General features: G+C 41.1%; 1 protein-coding gene across 8 annotated transcripts in view; it reads left to right on the top strand.

The window, feature by feature from the left end:
- Positions 1 to 17,345, top strand: part of ep400 (E1A binding protein p400) — a 46,360-nt gene that overhangs the window by 3,462 nt on the left and 25,553 nt on the right. For 3 of the 8 annotated variants that reach the window (XM_030415965.1, XM_030415962.1, XM_030415963.1), the window contains exons 5-29: positions 253 to 372; positions 2,116 to 2,510; positions 2,621 to 2,920; positions 3,224 to 3,409; positions 3,523 to 3,663; positions 3,751 to 3,829; positions 3,999 to 4,036; positions 4,128 to 4,185; positions 4,274 to 4,357; positions 4,811 to 4,924; positions 5,035 to 5,222; positions 5,308 to 5,485; positions 5,609 to 5,745; positions 5,860 to 6,029; positions 6,354 to 6,528; positions 6,637 to 6,773; positions 7,251 to 7,437; positions 7,880 to 8,049; positions 8,170 to 8,357; positions 9,689 to 9,973; positions 11,295 to 11,468; positions 15,718 to 15,870; positions 16,020 to 16,090; positions 16,200 to 16,489; positions 16,798 to 17,000. In XM_030415965.1, coding sequence (XP_030271825.1) covers positions 253 to 372; positions 2,116 to 2,510; positions 2,621 to 2,920; positions 3,224 to 3,409; positions 3,523 to 3,663; positions 3,751 to 3,829; positions 3,999 to 4,036; positions 4,128 to 4,185; positions 4,274 to 4,357; positions 4,811 to 4,924; positions 5,035 to 5,222; positions 5,308 to 5,485; positions 5,609 to 5,745; positions 5,860 to 6,029; positions 6,354 to 6,528; positions 6,637 to 6,773; positions 7,251 to 7,437; positions 7,880 to 8,049; positions 8,170 to 8,357; positions 9,689 to 9,973; positions 11,295 to 11,468; positions 15,718 to 15,870; positions 16,020 to 16,090; positions 16,200 to 16,489; positions 16,798 to 17,000 — 4,221 coding nt within the window. The remainder of the gene's footprint in view (positions 1 to 252; positions 373 to 2,115; positions 2,511 to 2,620; positions 2,921 to 3,223; positions 3,410 to 3,522; positions 3,664 to 3,750; positions 3,830 to 3,998; positions 4,037 to 4,127; positions 4,186 to 4,273; positions 4,358 to 4,810; positions 4,925 to 5,034; positions 5,223 to 5,307; positions 5,486 to 5,608; positions 5,746 to 5,859; positions 6,030 to 6,353; positions 6,529 to 6,636; positions 6,774 to 7,250; positions 7,438 to 7,879; positions 8,050 to 8,169; positions 8,358 to 9,688; positions 9,974 to 11,294; positions 11,469 to 15,717; positions 15,871 to 16,019; positions 16,091 to 16,199; positions 16,490 to 16,797; positions 17,001 to 17,345) is intronic. The other 5 variants (XM_030415967.1, XM_030415966.1, XM_030415964.1 and 2 more) reach the window with 4 other exon arrangements.

The raw sequence follows: 17,345 nt of genomic DNA, 5'->3' as shown, positions 1-17,345 counted from the left end.
GGGCAAGGATCGTAGACTCCTGTCTCTCTTATGTTGCTTTGTTTCCTCCCTGTTTGCTTTGTTTTCTGTTTGTTTTCTTTTCTCCCTCTAATTGCTTCTGCTTTTAGATATTTGGCATCCTCTACTAGCGCTCTGTGTTGAAGTCTTAACTCGAGGAAGGAGAGGTGACCTGTAAGGTCTGCAGAAGGTCATTGCTCTGTGCCGAGTGCTTTTGTTTTGCGTTATGAGGGTATTGTGTGTTTTAAATCCCAGATCAGGCTAAGAGGTCCCGGATTGAAGTTGGTCGCCATGGGCTGATTTTCCAGCATCCTGGTGTAGCTCCTTTAGGATCTCCTGGCGTTCCACTCCAGCAGCTTATGCCAACTGCGCAAGGTAGGAGTGCTACAACCAGGCCACTCTGTGTTCTGTTCGATGCTGCTGGACGAACCCCCTTCTCAAACTAAGGAGATTTTAAAAAGTGAATCACAGTATTCTTCTTCTACAAACAAACTTCAAGCAGCATCAACAAACAGATCTTCATCCATCTGCTGGATTTTCTCAGCAGTCCACAGGAAGTTCAGGCTTAGCTGTACCAGCACCAGCTCTCTCTGTCAGGATAAATGGGGACGAAGACAATCCAAGTCTGAAGAAGAGTAGCCACTCAATGGGAAGATGCCATGTCTTATGATTTTCCTTTTTTGTTTTATCTATTGATCACCCGTCGTCATCCATCTCTTCTTTTCTGAAGTTTGTTCCTATTAGTCATCTTTATTTGGACAGATCTTCTCGTGCTGATGGACTTTCATCTTATTTGGAGGTGGGTCACGGAAAGTGGGAACCCTGTGGGAATAAAATCATTTTCCAATGGGTTTTGCTTGTTTTCCCATTTTATCGATCCACGTGTCATGCGTCCTTTTGGTTTACCATTGTCATTCCTTCACAAGTCTCTTCCTCTCCGATTGTCCTTCTTGTATCATCAAAAAGGAGTCAATATCATCAGTCTTATATTCATTCGTTGCATCTTCAAGAGTGTCTTTATTTATCTCATATCCCCATTTAGTTAATTTCCTTCCATGTTATTTCATGGCATTTTGTTCTGACTTGGCCTCTTTCCCCCAGTCTAAGTAGGAGGGGAATCATGTGGAGGAGTTGCGTTCACGACACAGGTTTTTGCGATTGTGGTGGTGTGGGTGTGTCAGGGCCAGGTGTTGATGGCGTCTAGGCAAGGTGGTGTGCCGTGCAGGGAGGTAAGGCAGGCGCTGCTTTAGTGTGCACAGCTCTGCTCAGGCCTGCTGTCTGCAAGACCCCATGTTTGTCCTTTTGCTCACCTCTGTGCTTTGTCGCTATGTGAGCTATCCAGATGCCTTGGTTACGGCTAGAATGACATTGCTTCATGCATGCCAAACATATGGTGTTTTTGTGAGTGTCTGCTCTGTATTTTTATTTCCCCTTTTTTTTCCCTGTCTCTTTATTTTCAGAACTTATTTTTCTTTTCATTTTTCTTTGTAACATTTCTATTTTTCCTCTTTAAAAAAACTCTTATTGCACGCATAATTTTTGATGTTTTTAACCACATTCTCTCAGCATTTAAAATGCAATGTTTTGGTTTTGCATTAATCAAAGTAGTATTTTATTTGAGAGACATGTAGATTCTCACATTGATTTCATTTCTTCTGTAACCATTTTGCTGTATGACTTTCATTAGTTTCCGCTCTGATCATCAGGATGTAGTACACTAATGTTGATTCATAAAGTACATCTAGTTTATTAAGGCAAGGTTCTGAGAAGCTCTAACAGCTGAAGCTCAAACAGTCATTTAAAATTTCAAGGTACTATTTCATTATCCATCCATAGTAGCTTAAAAAAATGTGAACTTGTTGAAAGGGGTCTCTCAGAGATATATATATATATATGTATATATATATGTATATATGTATATATATATATATATATATATATATATACACGAGGAAGCCAAACACCTAATGGCATTTAAAACCTTCTTAAATATCAAGAGCAAAAGACATCATTTACAAAACAATGGCAAGATTGACATTTGATTTTTACCGTCTTTCTTTGTGTTGCTTTCTGTACCACCCCTTTGTTTGTCCTATAATTTGGTTACTATGTGTACAGGCGGGATGCCGCCTACTCCTCAAGCAGTCCAGATTGCAGGACAGAAGCCGAACCAGCAACAATACGACCCATCCAAAGGTCCTCCTGTGCAGAATGCAGCCAGTCTGCACACCCCTCCTCCCCAGCTGCCTAGCAGGTTACCCCAAGGTGCTCTCCCCATGGCAGGTCTGCCCATGGCACTCTCTCAGCAGCCTCAGTTAGTTGACAACACAGCTCAGACTGCTGGTCAGCTCCAGGCACAGGTGAAGGTGCAGACAGGTGGACCTGTCCTGTCCACGGTGAACCCTCACACACAGCTCCAGGCACAGTTGCAGCAGCAGATGCAGCCAGGTCTTCATCTCCAGTTGCAGCCGCAGCAGCAACAATCTCAGGCCATCCTACAGTCAGGACAAGCGGTCAGTCTATTTAAAAAAATGTTTAGATATAGTTTTCATGTTTGTTTGTGAGCAAATGGTTAGACTGATGCTCGTTCTATTAACAATATTTTTTTCTCCGTTTTTCACAGACGGTGGCACTTGCTCGGCCTGGTGCAGAGTCAAACCAGCCAGTCCAGAGAATCATGACCAACTCAATATCCATGACATCTATGTCTTCTGCTCCCCTCTCTGCTCCTAATGCTGTTCCAACCCCCCATGCTGCAAATCCACTCAGGCCTCTTGGTTCGAACATCAACCCAAGTACCCAGTCCAAATTGACTGGAACCAATGGCATATCCACAGTCAAAATAGGGGGCTTTGGACAAAATGCGACCATGCAGCCCTCGCAGGAAACTTCTCAAGATAAGCAAGTTGAGCAGTCCAAACTGGTAAGTTTCTCTAAGCACATGTTGTTTCAGTCTGCTAATTATCTTGGCCTAAATTTAATGCCTTGACATGTCTTTGAATCTTCAATTCTGTGTGTATTTTTCTGTTTTTTTAATTTTTCTTCTTAAATGTTTCTTCTTCTAGAAAACATAGATGCATACTCTTCCTCATAGTTATTCATAATGACATTGTGACATGTGATAATTGTGAATAATTGGCAAAAATTCAACGCCCTGTCTCTTATTGTAGTAACTGAAACATTGTAGGTTTCTAATCTGATGTCACTATGTATTTCTATTTTCTAGGAGAATCAAGTGCATCAACGCATCTCTGAGCTAAGAAAGGAGGGCCAGTGGTCAGCCAGTAGGCTCCCCAAGCTTGTGGAAGCCTTGCGTCCAAAGTCCCACTGGGACTACCTCCTCGAGGAGATGCAGTGGATGGCAGCTGACTTTGCCCAGGAAAGGAGATGGAAAGAAGCTGTGGCTAAGAAGGTATGGAAGAGATCGAAGTAATCACAAAGAGAGACATGAAATTACACATCAACACAGCAAAAGGAGTGGTCAGTACAGAAAACTAATGCCAAACTGTCTAATGTGTCTCTCAGCTTGTTCGCACATGTGCACGCTACCATCAAGAGCGGAAGAAAAGTGAAGAGCGGTCAAAGAAAGAAAGGGAGATTCATCTTCGTCACATTGCCAGCACAATTGCCCGAGAGGTGGAATTCTTCTGGTCTAACATTGAGCAGGTATTCATTCATGTATTAATTTTTCTTAATTATGTCATGGTTTATAAATGATAGATATAATGATAACGAGGTGTCTTTTTCTGTCAGGTTGTGGAAATTAAACTCCAGTTTGAAATATATGAGAAGAGGCTCAAATCACTCAGCTTACAAAAAGTCTCAGCCAAAGGTACGTCCCAATGAGCAACTACCAAAAAGAAACACAATTTATATTCTGTATTTGATGAACTTTTAATTATCATTAATTCAAAGCTAAACTCAGCTGATTTGCTTATCCTTGTAAGTGCCTTCGTTAAGACCAGATTTGTGGTACTGAACTTAAATTACTTGTGTTACAGTACCTGGTCAGTCAATAGGAGTAAAGGCTGAGACAGAGGTAGGTGCACTAACAATTTAATGAACCACAATGCAAATGCACATATTGCATCTTATTCATAATTGTTTATATTTATTTTTTCTTGCTAAAGGAGGTGACGACTTCAACAAGAAAAAGAAAATTAAGTTCATCCTTGGTTGATGAAGATGGTAAGTGTCGAACTATGAAGGTTCACTTGGCCAAATAAATCAAAAAAATGATGACAGTGATGTGAACCATCTTTTCATCTACTCAAAGATGAAGAGAGCACCATAGAGGAACAGGAGGTCATGGAGGGTGAAACAGACCACAAAGCAGAGTTGGTTGACCTTGCCAAAGATGGTATGTATTTGCTTTTCTTCTATAACTCAGGAGAGACATTTAAGAAGGAGTATTGGGTCTAATCCCAAACCCCATTTTTACGATATTATTAGTAACAGTACTAGGCTAAGTGGTATCCATTTTCATCACCTAATATTGTACACACTATACAACAATCTGTACAGCTGAGATTATTGTTACCAATACAGAGGCTATGCCTAGAGTAACAACATCCAAACTAAAATGTTTACACATAATGTTATGCAAAGTTGTTAACAAACCTGCTCTACACTATTGTTCATCAATTGGACATTTGGTATTTAAAGTTGGAAATTCTTCTCGGGCATTATCATTTTCTTTTCTCAACTTATTACAAAGCAATACAAACGATGCTTAATTAAATCACCAAGTACCATAATTACTTGTCTTTGTGTCCGTATTGGTCATTCAAATGCTTCTGTGTTTGGCTTTTAGCTGAGATGTCTCTGGATGCTTTGATGAAGCAGTACGCTGGCGCCTACTCTGACAGCTTTGAGTGGCCTCAGCCTAGTCTTCAGAGTGATGAGGATGACATGGATGAGACAGAAGGTGACTTTGTGATTGAAGAATGAAATTGTCATGTTCATCATCGTACCTGTTTAACCAGATGGTTGAATGATGTGACCCTCAAAAAATTGGATGTTTATTATTATTTCCAGAATTGGAGTGTCCTGCAGGTAGTCCACTTGAGGCAGTGATGATTGACTCCCTACTCAGTGTTGATCAGTACCGCGCTGACAAAGCCACATTGTCTGACTCTGATGGGAAGCCTGCCAGAGACATAGCTGAAGTGGCTGCTGCCACTGAGCAAATCTTGCCCAAGGGCAGTCTAAGGACCACTTCCTCAGTAAGAAACACACGCACACACACACACACACACAAAAGAAGATGCCTTTCATCATTTTAAATTGATTGACTGTTTGTTTTAATAGACCCGCAGCCCAGCCCCTTTTCTACTGCATGGAGCACTAAGAGAATATCAGCAAATCGGTGTTGACTGGCTGGCAAACCTTCACAAGAAACACCTCAATGGCATCCTAGCAGATGAGACAGGCCTTGGCAAAACCGTTCAGACAGTGGCTTACATGGCCCACTTAGCTGGCCAAGAGGGTATGCTTCTGTTCAAAGATATACATGAATTTTTAATATGGAAACTTTTTGGTATTCTTTCATTTTAATCAATGCCATGAAGTCATTCATTAAAACATAGGCCATGTCTGTTGTTGTCCACAGGCATTTGGGGACCCCACCTTATTGTAGTAAGAACGTGCAAGTTGCTAAATTGGGAGGTGGAGTTCAAGCGCTGGTGTCCTGGCCTGAAGATCCTCTTGTACCTTGGTAACAGAAGGGAGCGCAGATCTAAGAGAATGGTATTTTTCTTTTGTATTTAAACATCATTTATTGGTGACGTTACTCTCTAAATGGCCATTTTTCCATAAATTGCTCTAAATTTGACAATATATTATCTGATCACTGATCTACAGTGGTGGGGGGAAGCCAACAGCTTCCATGTATGTGTGACATCCTACAAGCTGCTGATGAAAGACCAGAGCCATTTTCTGAGGAGGAGGTGGAGGCACCTGGTCCTGGACGAAGTGCAGCTTCTCAAAAGCATGACTGAGAAACACTGGGCAACGGTCTTTGCTCTCAGAAGGTGAGCTTCTTGATGAATATAATAATAACTTTAGCCTCTCAAGAAAAAGGATTTTGGATTTTTCAGGCTCACTAATTAATATGTTACATGCTTTTTTGTGTGTTCCTGATGATCACAGTGCTAAGAGTTGTAAGAGTTGTGCTAAGAGGGAGTGACGGATATGCATATGTGAAAGTAGCTTTGGGCAAATTATTTCACCCATGAGATCTTTTACATGTCAGAGGTTTTTATGCTTCTGCATGAAATCATTTTTAATATCCTGCCGACTCCTTGTAAAACAGCTAAGCTGTCCAATTAAGTGAGATATTTCTGTTTATCTTCTAGTGAGCAGAGGATTCTCCTCATCAACACTCCTCTACAGAATACTCTAAAGGAGCTATGGACCATGATCCACTTCCTGTTGCCAGGAATCACCAGATCCTACTCTGACTTTCCAGTTAAGGCTGGCACAGACCAAAACCAGGACTACTGCCACAAATTGGTCATCCGCCTGCACAGGGTGGGTGTTGTGTATGCAAATCCCTCTGCCTATTTAACTGTGTAACATTTAAAATTCAGAAGCATAATCTGCCTGCAGTCCTTAAATGCACATTACTCTTAACTGTAGATGATCCAGCCTTTCATCTTGAGGCGCTCCAAACGGGATGTGGAGAAACAGCTGCCCAAGAAATACGAGCACATCCTAAAGTGCCGTCTCTCCAGCAGACAGAAGAGCCTTTATGAGGATATCCTCACTCAACCAGGGTGAGATATTTCCACCACAGATAGTTATATTGTGAGATCTAAGTAAGGTTGTCACTGAAACTGAGACTAATGTTTGACAGTATAACTAAAGATGAATCTGACCTGACTTTGAAGACATGCAAAAAATGATATAAACATTCTACTTTAAATCTAGAAAATTCAGCAGTTTAATCTTAATTACAATGTGTTTTATGGCCGACAGACATCACATTTGATTTGATCAAAAATAAATTCTATAATTATCTTTTTTTCAGATTTTTCCTCATTTGTCTTGACTGGTGCACATCTTACCATTACTACCAAAATGATATTTAAAATTTTGTGTAACACATTAGTTTTCATGGGAAAGACCATTCTTCTTGTAAAAAACATGTGTTGTAATGTCAAAATATATGTTTCATGATATCCATTGCTTCTTTCGTTTGTTTGTCATCTTATCTTTCATAATGATGTCTCCTGTGATGTGTGCTACCATAGAGCCCAGGAGGCGCTGAAGACTGGTCATTTTGTCAGCGTGCTTCAGGTGTTGATGCAGCTACAGAGAGTGTGTAACCACCCTGAACTGGTGGCACCCAGAGAGAACAGCAGCTCCTACTTTAGCTCCTCTCTACAATACAACGTCCCAATGCTGGTGCTGGAAGCTCTTAAAAATGACTCAAGCAAGGTATACACTTGTGCTTTGCATTGCAATCCAGTCTTCACTGGTCCAGTTTAACTGTATAAACAAAAAAATGATGACATCCTAATTGGTAAAGGCCCTGAATATCTGTGCTGAAAGGATTAATCGGTTAGTTGATGAAGAGAAAATGTACCCATGACAAATTTCAAATACGATTGATTTGTCTCAAGCAAGTATCAAAGTATCTGAAAACATCTTTTGATTTTTTTAAAGACTTACTGTTATTTGTACAAAATAAGTTGAACCACTACTTGATAATGAAATTAATCAGTGGTTTGTTCCTAGTTGAATAAGATGTCTGCCTGCCTGTAGTTTTTTAATATCATATATTATATGATTCTGCTTATTGATTTTGAACCTTGCATATGTTGATTCAATTTGTAATGATCTGTTTATACTGTTGTCTTTTTTCTGATTATCCTCCTAGATTGCAAACATGTCCATATTTGATCTAATCAACAATGAGAACAGACTAACTCGGTATCAGACTGAAGAGGCAGTACCCAAACTAAAGGTCACTCAACAGCTCATAGAGGAAATCTACACTGGTCCAGATCCAACTCCACGACCCAAGCCTTGCCCGATAAAACCCTTGAGGTCAGTAATAAACTCTCCAAGTAGCATGACATGGTCGATGTGGGATTCTTTGGGCGTTTTCAAATTGTTCTAAAATGTAAATTTAAACAACAACAGAATTTATTTTATTTTTTTATTTAGATTGTTCCAGCCAGTGCAATATGGAACAAAGCCAGAGGGTCGTCTGGCTGCCATTACAAGCACGGTAGGCCAGCGTCCTCCAACAAGCTCTCCAACTACGAGCACCTCAACTTCCACCAACAGCCAGTCTGCTCTTCCTAGGGGCAAGTCCCCTGTTAGCACTGCAACCACTACAGCCATTTCTCAAGGTAAGATCATTTTGTGGAGAGTACGCCATAAAGATAGGACATTTTGTTTTCACGGTGGTTAACAGATTCAAGATGCTGTCACCTAACAATAAACTTAAGAAACCTAACCATCGATTTCTATTTTATCGATGCCTTTACCCAATGTGCTAATGCTTTTTTTATCCTTGTGATGTGTGCTTTAGATGATGTTATGCTGCATAATTTTGTCACTATTTGAATTTAAATGGATCTGATGTACTGTGTCATGCTGAAGAAAATGCTTTCATGTTTACTTTAGTCTTTGCAGTGCATTTAAAAAACATTTACAGTCAGTGTGTTCATATTTATGCACAGTGCTGCCAAATGTTGTGAAAAGGTTTGCAGGTTTCACAGGTCACAGAGATTTCTTTTGCTTACATTTATACGTCCATGCAGCAGTGGTGGGCTGGCCACATTGTTTTTGAAGAACTGCAGATGAAAGGCACTTACTGGTTGAGATGCACTAAATACCCTAACCCCACTAAATCACAGCATTGACATTCATTGTCAAGTGACATATTTTTCAACAATAAAATTTGGGGCTCATTGTTGACAAATCTGTCGATTTTTTTCTAGATTAATTGATAGTTTTTTGGCCTGTGAAATGTCAGAAAATGGTGAAAAATGACTATTTGTGTTTCCCAAAGCCCAAGATGATGTCCTGAAATGGGTCTCACTAAAAACATGGAATTTCTCTTGGATAGAGGGGTTTGCAGGATGTAGCAGTACAATCCAGATGTTTTCTGCCAGAAAGGGAGTCAGATGATATATCAAATAGATATTTTGATTTCTTTAGTTGCAGTTTGATTAGGTTTAGCCAACAGACCACCCGTTAAGTTTCCGAAAAGCTCATGATTTGTATTAAAGTGTTAAGTCTGTTTAAAGTTACAAGTGACAAGACACCCAGTGCAAGCTAACGACAGCCTGCATCAGTGGCTCAACTCTCTGTGTGACGTGGGATTTTAGGCGCTGCCTCTGTGCCAAATGAAGTTGTTGAGGAGTTCCTTACTGGTCTTGTTTTGTGTACAACCCCAAGATATTCAGTTTTCTGCAATTGAAGTGTAAAGCAACCAGATAATATGCATATTTGATAAGATAGAATCAAATACTTTAACTCCCCCCCCCCCCCCCCCCCAAAAAAAAAAAAAAAAAGTGGGCTAATCAAGAACATTTCTACCCTTGCTTGCTGTGTTGGCCCACCGCTGCTGAGGAAATGGATGGAGGAAACTGTTTGATCGTACTTAATGACTTGACTAAATATTGGGATACCCCTAACATGTAGTCCCATACCCCCATTACCTTGTACTTCACAGCGGCTGGAACAGCTACTCAGAGAGCCCAGACTACTCCTCCTGTCAGCAGCAGCAACAACAATGCCGCCTCCACTGTAGCCTCCTCTGGGAACACTGGCATTGGGCAGCATGTGCTGGGGGCTGCCTCTGTGGCCTTGGGCACAGTTGTGGGATCTATAGCCCCTATCAACCAGCCTGGACTAGCACAGATCCCCAGGCCAGCTCTTGCCCCCAGCCATGCCATCCAGCCCAGCTTATTGTCCCAGAGGCTGGTTCTTACATCTCAGGCCCAGGCACGGTTGCCTAGTAAGTGGCCTTCCCTCCCCTCCCCTCCCCTCCCCTCCCTCTGAGTATTTCCCCATCCACCTCTGGCACAACAGAATGGACTGCTCTTAACTTAGGCCTTCACTTGGGGCACTGCTGATATGTGTTCAGTCTATAGTCCTCCAGAGATATGGCTTTGTACATACGTGCAGTGGTAGCGGCTCTGCTGTACATGGTGCAACAATTTTGGTAATGGGCGAGTCGTCATGTAACATGTGCCAGTAATTATTACAAAACATGGTAAAAAAAATAAATAAATAGAGATAATAAAGTGCCCTTTAATATTAGATCAGTAGACATATCAGCAGCATCTCCGCAGCCTCAGCATTCTCCAGTTTCTTTCTCAAAGCCTGCATGCACACTATGAACGACCCACTTATGTTACACCACATATCACTACACTATTTGACTTAATTATAATGTCCTTCCCTTCATTTTAATAATTTTTTCTCCCAGTTTACTAATATTCTTTTGTCTCTTGCATCAGCCCAGCTGCAGGAAGATATCCCAAAGCTTTGGTTGTTTGATTTTTTTTCTTTGCTGATGTTATGATTTCACTCTGATCACTGCAAAGCATGTGGAAACGGTCTCAAGAAAACCCTTTTCGGCTTCAAATGTGAATAGAGAAACCTTTTCCGTAACAACACACAGCATTTCAGTTAATAAGAAGTAGACATTTTTTTGGAATTCCAGCTTTCTGTATTGGAACTAAAATTGATTCTTGAAGTAAACATGTTTTTGACATTTTTAGTCCAGAAGATGTACACAGACAACTAGCAATTTGTACATACCATAATTCAGTTGATAAGTTGTGTGTATGAATTGACAGAATTAACAAAATAAATCTATTAAGGGATGTCAAAAACTGTTGTTTAACAACTATAATCTGCAGTATATCAAAGGTATAGGTGAACCATTTCATTTGTCCACAGCTTTAAAATGTAAGGATATTTTTTGACATCAATTCCTAAATTTACTTGCTGGTGACCAGTGTGTTGCCTTGAAAAGGCAGTCAACTGCAGTGCTTTATGTACATATATGTATGTTTCAGGCTCTCTGTCTCACCTGAGGATTACCCTCATAGCCATTTTCTTTCCCCTTCAGGGTTTTTTGAAGTAGGAGCTGCTATGGTTCTGTTGTGGAGGGTGGCTGTGCTTGTTCCTCTGATTAATCCACCCTGGTTCTGCATGTTTTGCCTCTTTCTCACCCTTTAACAACTGATGCAGTTTATTGTTTATAACTGTGAAAATGTCAGTTTTAATCATCTCTTTGATGACGTGTCTGTTCTTCATTTCAATTGAAGGTGGAGATGTGGTAAAGATCGCCCAGCTGGCCAACATAGCAGGCAGTCAGAATCGTATCTCTCAGCCAGAGACTCCTGTCACTCTGCAATTTCAGGGTAACAAGTTCACTTTGTCCCCCAGCCAGCTCCGCCAGCTCACCACTGGGCAGCCCTTGCAGCTCCAAGGTACACTCGGTAATGTACCACCCATTGTCACACTAAACATTATTCTCTTCATTCTTTACTTTGTGTGCTTTTGACATTTCTGTTATTCACCTGCTTTTTGATAATTGTCACATAGTAATATCCACATTTTAGACCTTAATATCTTGCTATAGATGCAAATTCTCCACTGTTGCAGGGAGTAGACACTCACTGCTTTTAAAAATAAAAAACTCTGGCAAAACTTAAAATACAGATGCATTGCCTGGCATTTTTTTGGTAAACATAAAATGTATTGCGTTCAAATCAGTTAGACTGTCAGTGCTGGGACTGTAAAAACTTTGAGTTCAAGTTTAGAGGCTTGTAGCCCTTCATCTTACTCATTCGGCTGAAAATATCCAAATCATCTAAATCTCCCTCTTAAAGGGATAGTTCGTGTTTTTTGAAGTGGGGTCATATAAAGTACATATCTAGAGTCGATCTGTTCCCTACCGTAATCACCGATCAGCGCAGCCTCAGTTTGGAGAAGCAGAGAGCCGCTCCAGCCCAGACACTTATATGTATCTATCTATGTATATATGTATGTATGTATGTACAGTCGTCCTCAAAATTATTCATACCCTTGCTAATTGTTGTGATTTTTTATTTTTGTGACGAAATGACTGCAGTTTTTCAAGTTTGTTTATGAGTTATATGTGACCAACGAGTGAAAGAATGACAACAATACTCTATTCAAGAAATTCTTAATTTCAGGGGTACTTTATTCATGGATTCTCAAAAATGCCATGTTCAAAATTATTCATACCCCTAACAATGTCTCAACAAAAATGTAACCAAATGTGTTCATCTTTGTCATGTGGTCATTGAAGATGTTTTACAATGTTAAATACAGTTTACATTGTTGAACAAATGTTAAACACTGAAAAAATAGCATCTTTTCAGAGGAGTATAAAAAGAGCAGAATTGTTATAGTCATTATCAATTTCTGGTCATCATGGTCAAGAAGAAGGAGCTCAGTGAGGACCTACGTCAACGTCTTGTGCATGCCCACAGTGAAGGAAAGGGTTACAAGGCCATTTTAAAGCAGTATGATGTCCCTGTGGCAACCGTCCAGAGCATCATCAATAAGCACAAGAGGTTCCATACTGTTAAAAACCTCAGCGGGCGTGGCAGGAAGCGTAAGGTGTCCCCCAAACTTGCCAGGAAAATCTGCCGAGAGGTCAACAACAACCCCCAGACCACAACCAAGGCCCTAATTGAAACACTTGACCAGGCAGGGATAAAGATTTCACGGTCCACCATTGAGCGAGTCTTGCACAGAGGAGGTCTCCATGGACGCAGGCCTCGGAAGACACCACTGCTCAGGAAGAAACATGTGGAGGCTCGTCTGGCCTTTGCTAAAGGTCATTTGAAGCAAGATCCCAGCTTTTGGTCGACCATCCTGTTGTCTGATGAGACCAAGTTGGAGTTATTTGGCCATATGGATGCTCAATATGTCTTGAGGAAGAAAGGAGAAGCATACAAACCAAAGAACACTGTGCCCACAGTCAAGTATGGTGGTGGAAGCATAATGCTGTGGGGATGCTTCTCTTCCAGTGGCTAAGGGAACCTCGTCAAGGTCCAAGGACTCATGAAAAAGGAGGATTACATCAGGATCCTTGACGAAAATGTGAAGGAATCTGCTCAGAAACTCCAGCTTGGTCTCAACTGGACATACCAGCAAGACAATGATCCTAAACACACTGCCAAAGTAGTGAAGAAATGGTTCAAGGACAATGATGTCAGCGTCCTAGAATGGTCAAGTCAGAGTCCTGACCTGAATCCCATCGAGAATTTATGGCATCACTTGAAGACCAGGGTGATGGCGAGGAAACCGACCAACCTGACCCAGCTTGAGGCTTTCGTAAAGGAAGAGTGGGCAAACATCCCACAGGAGACATGCAAAAAGCTTGTGGACACATACAAAAATCGTCTGGAAGCAGTCATAAAAAACAAAGGCTATGCTTTCGACTATTAAGAAAGACATTGGATTAGGGTATGAATAATTTTGAACATGGCAGGAATGTTCAAAATTACTGCCACGGACGGATGTCCGTCCGTCCTTCCGTCCGTCCTTCCTTCCTTCCTTCCGTCCGTCCTTCCGTCCGTCCTTCCTTCCTTCCGTCCGTCCGTCCGTCCGTCCTTCCTTCCTTCCTTCCTTCCTTCCTTCCTTCCTTCTACTAGTGCAGTGCCCGTAAGAACAGTGTATTCCTATAAAAAAGTGGGAGGTTAAGAGGCTTTTTCATGGATGGCCAAATGAGGCTGTGTTTGAAGGTGGGACGTCAGGGATATTTAGGTTTGTTGTGAAATCCGATATTCCAGGGTATAATTGGCTGTTTTTGACTATTTTTGATTTTGCCATTATATTTCACCTTAAAAACTATTTACTTGGTGTCATTATTTTCAGCACAACCTCATGTGTGACTGTAATTATTTTTTTATTTTGACAAACTGTATGAACACAATGGACCTAAAATCACAAAAAAACCTTAAAATCCGAGTAGAAAAAGTTAGATTTTTTTACTGTGAAAAGCACAAATATGTTTAACAAACCATTTTTTATTTTCTTTTACTTATAATGCAAATATAAAGTGATGTTTGCTAAATTTGTGCATACATTTAAAAAATGTACAAAGTTATTTGTAACTATTTACATAAATGCAAGCAATGCTCAGGTCTGCCTGTGCTCCTGCCTGCTCCACATTCAGCTTCTCCTCACTATTCTGACTCATTAAACAAAAAACCGACTCCACTACACACTAAACACATTACACCAAACACTACATAACACACTAACTACACACTCCAAACACGCTAAATGTCACAAATCTCTCAACTCTCAATATCGCTGTCTACACACCGACCATCATTGCCTGTCAATCATCCGCCTAGGTCCCTCCCACAACTTCCTGTTCCTCAACAACCAAACTTGCTGCTTGGACACTTTTGTGACAAAAGGCCGTTTTTACCGTTTCTTCTGCACCAGACACAAAGCGAACGTGACGGCAATGTTCGCGAAAAAGCGGACATTTTTTACCCTAAGTCCGGTGTTGGACGTGCCGATGCATCTGGTCCGTTGCCTCGGGAGGTGGGCCGTGTAGCTAGCGGCTAGCTACACACGAACATCCACAGATTCCGATTCCACTTTGTTGTCCGCGCGTCTCCGGATCTCCTCAGACCCGAACAGACTCGGTCCGGACTCGTTTAATCTCATTAATCCACAACAGTCAGTTTAGATTCACAGAACAGAACAGAATGGGACCGAACTGCCGGCAAAATCCCGGTCCAGCTTGCGCCGCTGCAGGTATAAATCCGCTTGTTTCTTCAGGTATGTCGTGGGCTTGAGCTCTGCAGTGATTGGCTCTGGTGCGCATGTGCCCACGGTGTGCAGTGATTGGCTCTGGTGCGCACGTGACTGTGGTTGCTCTGGTGGACATACAATGTATGTGTGTGTATATACATGTGTATATATGTATACATACATACGTACGTACATACATACGTACGTACATACGTACGTACATACATACGTGTTTCCCACAGGATTTTGTGAGACGGTGGTGGGTGGATGTCGGACCCTCTAGGGGTGACAGGGGGCATGCTCCGCCGGAAGATTTTTTTTAACATTTTAGATTTAAATGCATCAATCTGGTGCAATTTGAAAGCAAAATAAAGAGGCTAGATCTATGAAGAACTGTGTGCTCTTGTACACAATTCAATCACAAACACATTGGTTGTATAGATACGAATGGTGAAAACACAAAATCAACTAGAGCATACATCTAAGCCATCAAAGAAATAAAGCAAAAGTGGTTACCTGTGTTGAATTAGTTTATTTTTTAGTTTATTTTTTAATAAATGATTAAACTGTAAGCTGAACTTTAATAAAAAATGAAATGGATTCGGAGGGTACATCATCAATTGATCCTTAGTTGCAGCCTTAAGGGGAGACATGGCAGGCAAAAACATGGTATACCAAAAATGTGTTAGCTGATGTAAAAAACATGACGTATTTAACATTTAAAACACCGCAATGACGTTATTTTTGACTTTAGTGTCAGTAATGTTATTGTTGTGAAACTTTGTCATCTCTGTCTTGTAACGCAAACCTAAATTCAGATCGTAGTTGTTTTTATTTTCTCACATTTAGTTTAATGGCCAAGTGTGTTTAATGCCATTCTAGCAAGTGTTGGGTTTTGAGAAGCACCTCTTAAATTTGTTGTTTAATATGTTGTGGATTTAGGCAACATCCTGCAGATTGTGTCAGCTCCAGGGCAGCAGATCATAAGGCCCCAGGGATCCATGGTAATGCAAACAATGCCACAAGCGGTTCCTGCCACCAATGCCTCAGCAACACCTGGCACACTTCATCCTGTGCTCCCAACAGCCCAACCAAGTGAGTCATCTTCAGTAAAAATATTGCATATTATTTTTGATTAATTTTTTAACCTTTTTCCTGCACAATAGATTTAACACAGGTATTTGTAAAAACAGCTTATGTAAATGATTGAATTTATTCTTCTGCTAATATTGTGTATTTCTTAGTACTGGGTGCGACTACAAATGCCACATCATCCCCCTCCAAGCTCACTGCTACAACTCACACTGGCTCTCAGGTCAGTTCATTCATTTTAAGCAGAATCATGTTCACAAGCATTTTACAGCACAGACTCAATATTTGAATGAAAATGTATCATTTTAGTAATGTGCAACATCTTTGTCCAGGAGTCTTCAGAAACAAAGACCCTGCAGCTGAAGGAGCGTTTGAGACGTCTACTAGATGCAAATGAGCGGCGCTGTAGCCGTAGAGTGTTGTATGGGTCAGACCTGCTGCAGGCGTGCACTCTGAGCTCAGAGCCTGGTCACTCTGCCCTGACAGCTGAAGGCTGGAGGTGGGTGGGTAGAGAGAGCTGCATCAGGGCCCAGAGAACCTGCGTGGCTACCACCTCTACACTGCAGTCCACTCTGCTCTCTATGGAGGACCGCCTGGAGGCTGCCAACAGCCTTATCAATAGGTACTTCAGCCCAGAATAAAAGCCTCCTGTATTCATTAATGCACTAACCAGCATAGATGGATAGATATAGATACTTTATTGATCCTGGGGTACATTTAGACATCGTAATAAAATACCTTTGTAACATACCATTAGCTGGTGACAAGCACTTTTTATCCAGTATTAGTAAATCGTCTCTTCCACCATCTTAATGACCCAACAGTGTTTTATCACACTGCAGTCCATCTGTATCTTTCCTAATCAAAGTAATGGCTATTTGATGTGCATATATGTACCTATAAGCGCAACCTTCTATTCTCATGTTTTAGGCTGGTATGTGTGGTGCCTCCAGCTGTAGCCCCACCTCCTCACCTGTATGCAGCCAATCCCCCGGTTCCCTACAGCCTTGAGAAGAAGTCTCTTCAACATCAACTACAGGATGCATCTGCCCCTCACAGTGCTGAGATCCACCACTTCGCTTCCAGACATCTCTTCCATTGTCCTGACATGCAGCTAATGCAAATGGATTCAGGTTAGCCCAACAAGGGACTGAAAAACGTGTACATTTAAAACCTTTAAGAATAGCTACAACGTAATTAATAACTTGTATGTATTACCAGTTAGAAAAATGCCACTTTAATCCTTATGCCTATACAGCTTGAATGATTCATCCTACATTTAGCTTAGTATACCTCTTTCCAGGTGGAGTAGGCTCTCAATACACAACCGTCTCTTGGAAACTAGCTGCAGTGACATGTAACATGTTTAATGTAAAGGAACAGTGCTCACATAATCTGTCTGCACTTAAGGGCAGGAAAAATACAATGAAAAAGTGGGGTTTTAAACTTTAGATAGAATAGAATAGAATGGAATGGAA

The sequence above is a fragment of the Sparus aurata genome, chromosome 5 (genome assembly GCF_900880675.1).
Source record: "Sparus aurata chromosome 5, fSpaAur1.1, whole genome shotgun sequence".
Taxonomy (NCBI): Eukaryota; Metazoa; Chordata; class Actinopteri; order Spariformes; family Sparidae; genus Sparus; species Sparus aurata.
The sequence above is the reverse complement of the archived record's forward strand: the minus strand, read 5'-3'. Positions and strand labels throughout refer to the sequence as shown.